The 13,419-nt window shown below is 43.6% G+C and overlaps 1 protein-coding gene across 6 annotated transcripts in view; it reads left to right on the top strand.

Moving 5' to 3' along the window:
• The window catches only part of arfgef3 (ARFGEF family member 3), a 42,781-nt gene that overhangs the window by 11,096 nt on the left and 18,266 nt on the right, over positions 1-13,419 (top strand). For 5 of the 6 annotated variants that reach the window (XM_086180225.1, XM_086180230.1, XM_086180229.1 and 2 more), the window contains 13 exons: positions 746-830; positions 1,487-1,591; positions 2,862-2,980; positions 3,117-3,364; positions 3,496-3,608; positions 3,947-4,079; positions 4,391-4,974; positions 5,370-5,722; positions 6,465-6,631; positions 6,723-6,888; positions 7,270-7,377; positions 11,184-11,399; positions 12,668-12,778. In XM_086180225.1, coding sequence (XP_086036351.1) covers positions 746-830; positions 1,487-1,591; positions 2,862-2,980; positions 3,117-3,364; positions 3,496-3,608; positions 3,947-4,079; positions 4,391-4,974; positions 5,370-5,722; positions 6,465-6,631; positions 6,723-6,888; positions 7,270-7,377; positions 11,184-11,399; positions 12,668-12,778 — 2,508 coding nt within the window. The remainder of the gene's footprint in view (positions 1-745; positions 831-1,486; positions 1,592-2,861; positions 2,981-3,116; positions 3,365-3,495; positions 3,609-3,946; positions 4,080-4,390; positions 4,975-5,369; positions 5,723-6,464; positions 6,632-6,722; positions 6,889-7,269; positions 7,378-11,183; positions 11,400-12,667; positions 12,779-13,419) is intronic. The other variant, XM_086180227.1, reaches the window with a different exon arrangement.

Below are 13,419 nucleotides of genomic sequence, written 5' to 3'. Positions count from 1 at the left end.
GAAAAGCAGGAATGGGGAAAAACAACTGAAAGAAAGTGAGTGAGCGAAGATAGCAGCCCTATCAATCATCCCAACAGAGCGCCGATGCTATCAGAGAGACAAAAGGAACACTGACAAATAATACGAAGAGGAAGGCAGCTCTTGTGACCAAGTAGCAGAAGAGAAAGCTTATCACACGCTTCGCAAGCCACCTTCTAGCACCAAAAGTCCTCTTTCAAATCGAGGGAGGAGGAGAAGAAGAAGAAGAAATGTCTGGCACTGTGACTTGGAGGTAGATGGCCGCAGTGGGACCACGAGCCAGTGTGCTTACATTGGAGCCCCCTTTGGGCTCAGCTCAAGGACAGAGTTAGCATCCATCCTCTTATTTTGGTTTATGTTTGTTAGCAAAGCTGTGGGACATAATGGCCACTTTAAAGTCTCTGCCATCACTAATCTGCAAGCATGAAGAAACATCTTCACACAAGAGACTGTCACAGCGTCTTTATGATGCCATAAACAATCACACGCAGAGGCAGAGTTAAGCTGCTTCTGCAGGCAGACGCCCTAGCAGCCTCACAGCCAGCATATTGATTTAGTTTATTCATTACAGACACCCCAGCGCCCGAGACGGAGCAGCAGTGACAGGCTCTTTTATCACTTAATGTACATATTGAATGTTCAATGAATTAACCTTGATATGCTTTGTGTGTGTGTGTGTGTGTGTGTGTGTGTGTGTGTGTGTGTGTGTGTGTGTGTTTGTTTGCAGATGTTTCTCCCACCAGCCAGGCTCTGTGTGAAGACGTGGTGACAGTTCTGACAGTTTTCTGTGAAAAGCTGGAGTCTGTAGACTGGTAAACAGCGCCATTTTTCATCACTCAGCGTCACTTTCTTCAGTTGTGTGTGTGTCGATGTCATAATTAAGAGATTATTGAATCTGACTCATGTCTATGAATCAGCAGGCTTCGCTCTACCGCCACAAATCTCCAAGAAATCTCAATTACCATGCTGGAAATTGATTCTCTGTCCAAGAGATTTTATTCTGACTCACAAATGTAGTGGAAAAAAACTGGAAAAACTGTCTAAAAGCATGACACGATGAAGTGGTATTTAATATTTTAACCCATGTTTTTCCTGGCCATTATGCAGTAACACCTCCAGGGAACAAAGAGCAGGAGGTGAAAGGATTTAAACTATCAAAAAGACAATGTGTAGTAGACGCATGATGAGGGGACATATTGGTTTTGGGGGAGTTTTTGCTGTAATTCCTTCTATCCAGGAGTCGGTAAATAATAAATGACCATTTTGATGTATTTGGTTTCCTGTGCAAAACACCAATATTAGGGTAGTTTTGCTCACTAGAAAAAGAGGAAAAGAGCATCGGAAAGCTGTTAAACCACAGTAACAAAAGTTTGAACATTTTAATCTGCTCCTTAAATCCAAAATATGAGAAGCTTTTGGACATCAGATAAAATAAAAGCCTTTTTGTTGTCTTTCTTTCATCTTCCAGTAATAACCAGCTTCTGCAGCTCCTTTACCTGGAGTGCATTCTGTCCATGCTCAGCAGCTGTCCTCCCACAATGCACCTGTCCAGAGGTTTCACCGACCTTGTATGGTAAGATTCTTCTCAAATCCTTTTTTCCAAACAAAGAGCTGGTCAAAATGAATTAGCTGTGATACTCCGCATTTCCCTCAGGTTAAATGGAAAATATCAAGCTCTTACCATGACAGTACCGAGTACTCTAGTACTCCTCCCTGCATCAAAACACCCATACATATCTCAGTGCTTGTCTACACAACATAGATTCTCAGTTCTTGCTCCCTTCATAGATCCAGTGAATCTGTTCTGTATGAGAAGTGCAGCCTGGGCAGCTTGATGGGATTTATTCAGGAGGGAGAGAGAGGAAATGGGCAGGTTGGTGGGATGAGGCTGTAACTGGTGGGTAGCTGCTGAAATTGTCTGAAAAAAAGTGAGGGAGGGGGATACTTAGAAGAAGGAATTACCCACAGAAGGTACACAAAATGCACAGTATCAGATTGTGTGCGCTCTGATTTCTTCCCCTGTTTGTGATTGCTGCTCTGGCAGTACAATTACCTATTCGCTGTGCCAATAAAGTACTTTTGAATTGATTTTGAGTGAGACAGCGACATTGCTTGGTGGGCTTATTATTTTGGAAGATCTCTTTTTCAAGTCTCCTATAGATTTCTTAAATTGTGCGAGGACACTCAGTTTTAACCACTGCTGTCAAATAAATATCCTCTGGTTTTGGAATAACAGTGTGTTGTTGTTTTTTTTTGCCTTTCCGAGGTTATCGCCTGGTCGCATCAATGAATTTCATTAAACCATCCACACATTTTGAGCCACTTGTCTTCTGAACAAGGAAATCCTCTTTTCCCTTGTCCCGGCGCAGAAGTCACTTGTGCCTGTACAAATAACAATAATTGACTTTTTCATTTTATTTTTGAATCAACAGCTCATGTGAACAAATAGTCAAAAGACTCTCAGCACCTGTGGGAAAAAAAACGGTTATTTAAACTATATATCTCCTCAGTATCTGCTGGTTAAACTCAAATAACTCAGCTGGCTCATATCAGCACACCACAAAGAGGGAGCTGAAGATGAACAGCTGTGTCCTGGTGCGATACGCTGCGTTTGTGTCTGGCGTAACAGCCGGGATCTGTTTCTTTTTTTGCTTTCGGCTATGTTTGGTTGTAAAGGTAATTTTTGCAGTCGATTATTTCTGGAACATTGCTGCACTTGTTGGTTACCTGGGGTTTGTGTTGGGGCTCCTTCGCTTTGTTTTTATTTGTTCACTTTATTCTTTACCTTGGCCACCATTTTTTTTTTTTTTCTGAATTGTTGATTGTGAAACTCCCTCCCCCAGGAAGCAGCTGTGTCCATCCCTGGTGGCAATAATGGGAAATCCAGTCAACGACAAAACCATCACCTCACATCACGGCCACACGGGAGCACCAGACCGCCCATCGGATAGACTCAGTCTAGGTAATCTCGAGAAACTGATTCTGCACAAAGTGGTTACAGTCGTGTACCATAATGTCCCTATTAGACATTACTGATGATAATGCTTCATTTAAAGGCTTCTGCCACGTCTCACCATGCTTTCATTCCATGTTGCCAGGCATTACCCAGGAAGTGGAATCCAGCGGTGGTGGAGTGTCCGATCAAGGTAGAGGGTCTGGCTGCTCCTCCAGCGCCCCCGCTAGGATTGCCCCAGTTGTGCGGACAGTGTGTTATATTGCCGCAGAGTTGGTGCGCCTGGTGAGCTGCGTGGAGTCGATGAAACCGGTGCTGCAGTCACTCTACCACAGGATCCTGCTGTATCCACCTCCTCAGCACCGCACAGAGGCCATCCGCATCATGAAGGAGGTGGGGCGAGGAGACACTCTTTTCTGAATAACACGTTTCCATTTTGTACGGAGTTGTTTCTTCATATGGTGCCACAGTGTTTAAAAAATGACAGTCGAATGAGTGTGTGGATCTGTGTGTTTGTGTGTTAGATTCTAGGGAGTCCCCAGCGTCTCTACGACCTGGCAGGTCCGTGTGTGGCCGAACCTGAAACCAGGAAGCGCTCGTTCTCCAAGAGGAAGTCTCATCTGGACCTGCTCAAACTGTTAGGGACTTATCTGTCTCTATTTATTTGAGCTGAAAACTTTTGCAAAGAATTCCATGTTTTGATCACAGTTCAGTAAATCAGAAATGCTGCTAACTGCAAAGTTAACGGATTCTTTCCCTTTACCGGAACAAATCTACTTTCCCCAGGTCAATTTTTTCTCCTGCCAAGAAGGTCATGACACGGCTCATATGGTCATGGAGAGAAATGCACACATCAGACAGCAGAACAGTTAAAAGAACACATAAAATGAGGATGATCTTTCCTTCTATCAACAAACAATGTGTAAAACCTGAATTTTAGAATTTGCCTGCTCATGTGTCCTCTCTGTCCTGCAGGGTGATGGATGGGATGACGGAGGCCTGTATGAAGGGAGGCATTGAGGCGTGTTACTCCTCTGTCTCTTGTGCCTGCGCTCTGCTGGGAGCACTGGATGAACTGTCGCAGGGCCGGGGCATCACGCCTGAGCAGGTACACCACTGTGACAGAAAGTCAAACCTGGAGAGATGGGCGGTGGTGTAGGAGAAATAGGGCTTAAAAAATGTGTTTCCAAAGCAGTGAGAAGTGCCTGAACATCCTCAAATCGAAACCAGTTTGGGCAAGTTAATTTCTCTCTTACTTGTTCTACAAAAAGTTCACTTCCTGGACAAGCCTAAATATCAGGCCCTGACTGATGAAATTACACGCAGGAGTGAATGATAAAGAGTTGAGATTTTCATTTCTATTAGAAATCACTACTCCAATAAAGTCAAAGCTCAATTGCTAATGCTGTAACTTTTCAGGCTCGCCTTCTCCTCCGGCGATTAGACGACCTCAAAGATGGGACAGAGTCGACACGTGAGTCTATGGAGATCAACGAGGCCGACTTCCGGTGGCAGAGACACATCCTGTCCTCTGAGCAGGCCCCCTGGGACCCCAGCTCCTCATCCTCCAACATGGCCACCGCTGGAGCCACCGAGCGCAGCCCTGACATAAGCATCAGCATCACCACGGAAACAGGCCAGACCACCCTGGATCTGGATGCAGTTGTGCTGGGTCTGGGTCACACGACTCCTGAGGAGTGCAGGGAGGATGTACGCCTCCAAACACCTTCCTCCTGCGGTGGTCAGGAGGGGAACAAATATGCGCCAAGTCTTGAATCAGACATGGGAGGCCAACGGGAGGAAGGCGGAGAAATGAAGGAAATTGAAGGAGGAGGAGAGAAGGAAAGGGGTGGGGGAGGAGCAGAGAGAGGAGGTGTGGTTCCTCCAGATGTAGTCCAGAGGAGCCACGCACTTGTCTACCCAGACATCACCAACTTCCTGTCTGTGTCCAGGACCAGGTCACACCATGGAGCAGGGTCACGATACAGCGAGAGCAACTTCAGGTACCAATGTGCTCTTTTTTCTTTGTGTTTGACTGATAATTAGCCTCAAAATTTAAAGGGAAACTTTTCTTGAAATCGCTCCATATGGATCAAGGGTGGAGCTGTGGCCCCAGAGCACGCTGTCAGTAATCCCTGTATGGGCCATCGATGCTATCAGACAATTATAATAACAATCTGATCAGAGCTGTGTGGAAAAAATGCACTTTTATAAGGTGCAATTGGATTTTATGATAGTTCGCTCTGGGGCTGCAGACAGCTCTGTTCTTGCTCCATGCTGGAGTGGATTGAATAATGGTCTCTTCCATCTCTCACTCTGACCATAACAGTTATGAAATTAGGGTCCAGATTGAAAAACAACCAAAGCTACTCTTTAAGCATGTATGTTGTCCCCTCAGCATGGAGGAGCAGGACTTTTCGCGGACAGAGTTCGACTCATGTGATCAGTACTCTATGGCTGCAGAAAAAGACTCTGGCCGCTCCGACGTGTCTGATATGGGCTCCGATAACGTGTCGCTGGCCGATGAGGAGCAGCAAACGCCACGTGAATGCCTGGGTCACCGCTCGCTACGAACCGCCGCCCTATCGCTCAAACTGCTCCGTAACCAGGAGGCCGACCAGCAGAGCGCCAGGCTCTTCGTCCAGTCTCTGGCAGCACTGCTGCCCCGGCTGCTGGGGTTGGCTACCACGGCCGAGGTGGACCTGTCACTGCAGAACTTCTCCTACATGTTCTGCTCTGGCCTGCAGGCTGGTGAGACAGAGGGTTGAGTAAAAGGGTTGATTTGACTTACAAATCAAGTCGTGAGGATTCTTGTAAGAGTCACAGAATACAAATGTAGAGCTGGAAATGTGCTCTTCATATGTGTGTGCGTGTATAATATAAAATTGCATTTTACATTCAGCTTATCACTGTGCGGCTAGAACTACTTAATAAAATGTTTTGCCTTCAAGGCATAACCCATAATCCATCAGTTAAAATGGTGTGCCTGCTGGGAGTTTTAACATCAGTAGAGCAAAATTACAAATTAAACTTAAACGGTTAACTGACTTCATGAATTTGGTCCAAGCTTCAAATCCCCAGAGCAAATTTTTGATTAAAAGATTTGACTCATAATCAGCTATCAGATTATATCTCACACTACCTCCGAGGTCCACCGTCCCACTGATTCCTACTGCTCCTAAGCTCTCTTTCCTCCTCCTTTTATTCCCCTCTCAAAGAATGTACATTGAAAGAAGCGAAAACGATTCTGTTGCTCCACAGTTATTCACCACATTTTTGGACTGAAATATTCCCAGACAAATATGACTATCGAGGAACCCGATGACCCCAGTTTTGAGTCCACACTTTCTTCTTGACCATCTTTGCTGCTCTGTAGATGTTTTCTGTCTGTTTTTGATAACCGAAGAACAAAAGTAGACTAAACGATGACAAGATGACACTATTAAAATAGGTTGTTCATTTTATCCTGACTTGAAACCCCGCTCATGTCCAGGTGGGATCCACTCTCCAGGGTTCGAGGCAGGTGACACTCTGAGCTGTCAGTCTCTGATGAACGCCGACGGCCTCTACCTGGTGTCGTACTACGCTCTGCTGCTCAATCTCAAACTCTGCTGCTGCGACTACTACCGACGGCGAACGCTCACACCCGTCCTCAGCCTGGTGAGCAGAGGATGGTTCTTAACTACGTGCAGGTTTGTGGCGAACAGTGATCAGGAAGACTGACTGCCACTTATTTTTCTGTCTTGTGCAGAAGGAGTTTGTGCGTCTGATCCAGAGCAGCGGGGTCCTCGTGGTTCTCTCTCAGGCCTGGATTGAGGAGCTGTACCACCAGGTGTTAGAGCGCAACCTGTTGGCTGAAGCTGGGTACTGGGGCTCCCCAGAGGACCATACACTGGCTCTTATTACCATGCTGACAGGTACACACACACACACACACACACACACACACATACATGCACGCACAAACCTGATGTAAGACTTATTTATGTAATTCTCTGTATTTCCGCCAGCTTGATTTGACCATAACTGCCTCAAACCTTAACAATTAGCATTTCTGCTGCAAACCAACCTCAAGACGAATTCTGGTTTGTGATTTCAGACTTCACAAATAAAATTTGATTGATTTGATTGGGGATTTTGGAGGCAGAATGAACCAAATAGCTAAAACTAATTCATCTTCTATACAGGATTCAATTGTGTCATAACGAGGTGATTCATTCGTGGTCGGAGTCGGATCAACAACAGAAAATGAGTTCTACCGGAGAAAAACATGCTCCTTGTCCTCTCTACCCTCTCAGATATTGATGGTCTGGGCAGCAGTGCAATTGGAGGTCAGCTGATCAGGAGGGCATCCAGCCAATCACCACTCACCTGTGACAAGGCGGGAAGTGACACTGTGATGGCAGGTCAGTCAGACATCCCCGAGGAACATGATGGATGTGTTCATTACTCCCTGAATTATCCATCAGCTCTACAAAACATGAACGGCTACATAGCTCATTTTGATAAGGAGGCACTTTCTTTTCACGGCGTCCATCATACTTGTGAATGCAATATCTAAATAACGCCTGGTGCCATTTGCTATTTCAAAACAAGTTGATTCTGGATGATCAGATCTTTTCCAAACTTGTCGTACTGGATGAGCGTCCCAGCCTGAAGACATCTGAGTTTGAGTCAAAGTCATAGTGCCACCTAGTGGTTAAATGAAGAGAGCCTAATAGAACAAATATCTTATCTAGTAAATTTCTGTTCTCTAGGATCACCTAGCAGACACAGGAAGTGATGTTTGCTCCTCAAGTCCTGCATTAGTCCGCTCCTTCATGCCAAATCCAAATAAGAATAGGTTTCACCCCTCTGGCGCGACGGAGCCGTCACACACGGCGGCGTGCTCAGCATTCCCTTAAACACTGCTTGTTTCCTAGTCATCTAAAAGCGACGGTAATGAATATTCCAGCTTTTACATCCGTGTAGATTTTCCAGAAGGTTAATTCTCCTCTGTAGTCTCCAGCAGGTCGCTCCGCCACACAGTACAGTACATAATAGAACGTCTAAACTGAAGGGGTGTGTGTGTGTGTGTGTGTGTGTGTGTGTGTGTGTGTACGTGTGTACCTGCTCCAGAGTGTTGACCCAACACTGGACGGTGGACATTCTACATCGTCGTACAGCATATCACAATGTAAAACAACACAATTGAGAATAAAACACAGAAAAGGTCCTTTTACCAGAATACTTCAAATTCATTGTAAAGTGTTATTTTTATGCCGTTTACGTGGGTTTGTCTCACTTGGTGGAGGTTTGACCTCTCAGTATTAAAGGGTCAATGAGGAGCCTGTAGAGATACAGTCGGGTTTAGCTGAGGACGTTTCATGACTGGTGTGTTTTGGACAGTAATGTTCTCATCTCCGGTGGGTTTGTGCTCATGAAGAGAAGTCCCTCAGCGTGAAACCGCGGCTGCATTAATCAGACCACGACGCTCCACTGGCGGTGCAATGAAAACTCCCAGAACAGCAGCGCTCCAGCCTTTTCATTTATTTATTGCAGTGTGTGTGTGTGTGTGTGTGTGTGTGTGTGTGTAAAGTGAATGATGCAGATAAGCACAGCCATAAGAGACGAATAGATTCATATTTTAGTCTTTTACATTCTTAAGGGAACATGGTGTCGCTGCTGGCTGTCACATCAGACTGCTTCAGACGCACCTACGTGGTTATCTAAAGATGTTGCTGCAGTGAGGGGCCAGAATGTTTTATTCCAAATGAAAATATGAGTAACTCGTCTGAGCTAAACTCCACGATGTTGTCAGTTTGAACAGCAAACACTGGTTCGTCTTGGCTCTGCTGTTTTTTTCCTGTTGAGACTGAAAGATTCCATCTAAAAATCAATGAAAGTCTTGTTTTCAGTTTGATTTCAGAGAATAGTCTGAATATGGATTAGCCTCTAAAACCTGCTCTAAAGCACAATAGAGTTTTACAAGAAGAAAATTAGTTTTCCCTCTTTTTATGAAATATATTGTCTACTAAGAAAGCATAAAAACATCAGATAAACACTTCTGAAAATGTTGAAATTCTGAAATATGGAACTAATTGGACGTATATCATAAATTACACAATGATAAAATGTGCATATATTGATTGACTTATTACAGACCCACAATTATTTGATATTTTATTGAAGTAGCAATTCCGCTAAAATTGCATTTTATTTATTAATGGCTAATTCTTTACTATTTTAAATTAAAGATTGAAAAAAAACTTCTTAGTTTGATACAGAAAATGATCCACAAAATCCACACCATTATACTTGTGTGTCATGAAATGAGAATCATGATGTAAAAGTTGTTACTCCTTCTAATACCGGCCATTGTAAAAACAATTATCAACATTATCAGTCACAATTAGGACAAAATTAAAGTTTTTTTTTATTTGTGCAGCCTTGTAATACAGTAAATAAATATGTGATTTACATTTTCAACGATTTTTTTGTGTTTATAATGTGCATTTTTAATGTATATGTAATGTATCAATATAAATGGAAATATGAGTAATTATATGTTATTCACTTTTTCCCTGACTACGTATAGATTTAGACTAAATTAAGAAATGTTAGATGTGAGAAAAAGAGTCGGAGCAGAAGCCAAATAAGACCGGAGGGGATGAGGATGATGTCCTCAGACCCACAAGGAGAGAGAGCTGGAAAAAGTGAGTCAGGGACCACCCGTGCTTCCTCTGCTCCCCGACTGGAAACAAGGCTGGGCCGGGGTTGCCATGGTTACTACAGCTGAGTCATGCTTAATGACAGCCATGCCCTTTCAGCCTGTGTGCGTGTGTGTGTTCCTATTGAACTTAAGCATCATTAGGTCATCTGTTCTTGTCACTTCTCGCTGCGTGGATGCTCAGTTTCAGTCCAAGGAGCAGGCGATGGTGAGCGCGGCCGCAGGAAGCACTCGCTCACTCGCTCGCTCACCTTTTCAGTTCACGTTGGATGTACTAAAACTAGAGCTGGTCCCCCGGCACATCGCCGCTCTCCCGCTGTAACGTCATTCCTTCCTGGGTGCAACTGAACAGCTGCTAATCAGAGACATAATACAGGCCGGTAATTCTATAGAATCAAATTTAGGGCATGACAATGAAATTATCTTTTTGACTAAATTGGTCCTGACTGAAGTAGTTTTGTGGCCTAAACAGAATCAGACTGGACAGTAAATGTCGAAGTTACATGCTCCCCTAGTCAGCGTCATGGAGTCCAAAATTGGGGTGTGACAAAACACGAGTATTGTAAAATCCAGGATACTTACAGAGTTAAATGTTAATATCATGTTACTAATGCACTCATGATAAATAATTAGTAATGCAGTACCTTTTTAACCATCAGGAAGTTTCAATCCATCATGCATGGAAATGCTTTATATGCTTTTGTATAGTTACGGTTACATTAATTTCAATCAATCAATCAATCAAACTTTATTTATGAAGCGCTTTTCATACATATATGTAACTCAAAGTACTGTACATCGACAAAAAATAAAACCATTCCCTCAAACCCCACCACCCACCCCAACCTTTGCATAACATCGACAATTAAAAGCGTTCAATTCGTTATTAAAAAAAATGAAAATGAAAAAAAACAGGCAAAAGACACAATGAACAAACTTCTGTTCATGCATCTCATGTGAAATCTGGATTAAACCGGCACTCTGTGTCTTCTGTCAGGCTTGCAGCAGCAGTCTCACCTGACCTTCTCTGTAACAACATCTCCTGTCCGTCTGTCCGTCCTGGGTGAGGGATCCCTCCTCCCCTCCTCACCCTGAGGTTTCTCAGATTTTTCCCTGTTCAAAGGGTTTTCTATGGAGTTTTTCCTCAGTCGATGTGAGGGTCTGAGGGCAGAGGATGTTGTTATGATGCCATGAAGCCCTTTGAGACAAACTGTTGGTGAAAACGGGCTCTACAAAATAAAATTGCCTTGCCTTGAGCCCTTCGTACAGATGAGAAACCAAAGCACAAACTTAGACTTTGTGCTAATAGGCGCTAACGTGCTGGTACATCTGCCCCTGTGTGTTTTGATCACATCCTGCCAGCTGTAAAAATAAATCTCTGCCTGACCTGTTTTATTGTGTCTTGTCATTTATTAATTATTCTGTTACTTTCTGGCTTCAGCTTGGCTTTGACAAACCCTCCAGCTGGCAGCACTTCTCCTTAAAACTTGTGTTTGTATTTAGGAGCTGTGTTCTCCCGCTTCATCCTCACCGGTGTGTGGAAGAACCTGATCGATGTGCTGTCCACGCCACTGACGGGCCGTATGGCGGGCAGCTCCAAGGGCTTGGCCTTTATCCTGGGAGCGGAGGGGGTCAAAGAGCAGAGCCATCGGGAGAGAGACACCATCTGTCTCAGTTTGGACGGCCTACGTAAAGCTGCTGCCCTCAGCTGCGCCCTGGGTGGGTGAAACACTTGTCTTCAGTCATGAGAAACATGAGACCCGTCATCCGTTCCTGCTGGGGGCATCTATTTTCCTCCCCTCTAGCACAGAGAGGTCAAAGGTCAGGGTTACATACAGTAGTGGTACCAGGGATTCTTCTCTGGAATGAAAATTCCATTGCTCTGGGTTGCAGGGTGGAAACTGGGTGTTTGCTGCCTGTGAGAGGCTGATTTAAATCCAAGCAGTCATCACCTGATCTGAATTCCCTCCTGTTGACCGTCAGGACCCCAAACAGTTTCTGGGCATGTTTTTGTCCTTTTTTTCATTCTAACTACAAAATAATGTCCTGCAACTGTGTGGGAACTGCAGAATCGTTGCCCGGAGCGAGAGAACTCCTGAATGTATTTCCTGCAGTAAAACATAGTAATGATACTTAAGATTTTTAAAAATAGGGGAAAAAAATCTTTTATACTGAGCTAATTACACTTGCACAACCTCTATAAATTAGCCATGTTCAGCAGTTATTTGTATCTTGCAGGTCAGTTGAATATTTACTGAATTTTCTCTCAGTGATTGTAGCCTCAGCTGAGTCAATTTAAGACCTCACAGTTGCACCAAGAAACACAAAATTTTAGGGTTCTTACAGAATCTGCAGAATCATTTTGCCAAGGTATTTAATTAAAAAGTGTTGCTTTTGAGGAAGTAGAACTGTCACAAAGTTGAAAATCCAACGATATTTTGTGTCTTTACAGTTTCTCCTCATTAAAAGCTGTTATCTTGCCCTTTTCCCAAAGAACATTCATATTCCTAAAAACATTCACAGTTGCAGAAAATGTCCTGAATCTTTCATTATCATCCCCTCAGTGCAATCAGAAGCTGTAATGGAGAAAGGATAAAAGATATAGTAAAAACTATTAACTCCAGATTTTAAATTGACGACCAGGGGAAAAATACTTTATTATCAATCCCTCTCCTAAATCTGAATATATCAGCTCTTAACAGTTATGAGCACAGCCACATGTCCGACTGGGAGCGAAACTGGCTTGAAATTATAAGCACAGAAGCACTGATGAATATTAATGAACACATGGAGATATAACTGGCCGTAGAAAGCTGGGAGGGAAAACTCTGGCTGGTTTTACATCTGAATAAATTGGAACTAATAACGGCAAAAGAAACCCAACAAATCCAATGTCTCTTAGGATCTTAACTTTCATCAGGAAGTGATGATGTCTTAAGACCACTGACACGCCCTTACATGTGTTGTATGTGTGGTGACTTCGGCAGGTGTGGCTGCCAACTGTGCGTCTGCTTTAGCTCAGATGGCCGCAGCCTCCTGCGTTCAGGAAGAGAAGGAGGACAAGGACGTGGCAGACACAGGAGACGCCATCACACAAGGTACTGAGTGCCAGGCCGCAGTGCGTCATCATAAACCCTTCATTTAATGGGAAATATATCCTATCCCTTACAGGTGTATTTCCTCCTTTTACATATGAGTATCACTTATGCTTCAGTATTTTTGTCGTATTTGATGTGTTTATGATGAGGTTAGATTATGAATTATTTTATAGTATTTATTTCACATCATTTAATATCATTTCTGGAAACAAAACCCCGCCAAACTTCATTATTTACTTTTCAATCAACATCACCCACCTCCTCTGAGATCCTGGTTCAGTGGCAGCTGAGTGACAAACACGCAGGCTATTCAGATAGTAAACTGTAACTTACCCAATGAACAAAAGCAAATACAGAAATCTTAGAGCATTGCATTTACAAAAATTAAAAAGGTCGACAGTTTTTTTTTTTTTACACATACAGAAAAAAAAACAGATATGGCACTTGCCTGCCATCCTGTGGCTGCTAAGAGAAACTACAACCTCCACAGAAGTGACCGCATGTTCTTCTCCTCAATCGTCTGTGGAGTTGTATGAAGCAGCAAGACTCCATTTGTAGTTCAGTACAATTGAACAATAATCGGACTACCGTATTTTCCGCACTATAAGGCGCATCAGATTATAAGGCACATGTTCAATGAA

Source organism: Aulostomus chinensis, chromosome 16 (assembly GCF_037954235.1).
Source record: "Aulostomus chinensis isolate RoL2024-O1b breed Wild chromosome 16, RoL_Achi_v1.0, whole genome shotgun sequence".
Taxonomy (NCBI): domain Eukaryota; kingdom Metazoa; phylum Chordata; class Actinopteri; order Syngnathiformes; family Aulostomidae; genus Aulostomus; species Aulostomus chinensis.
This window is presented reverse-complemented; position numbering and strand designations above follow the sequence as displayed.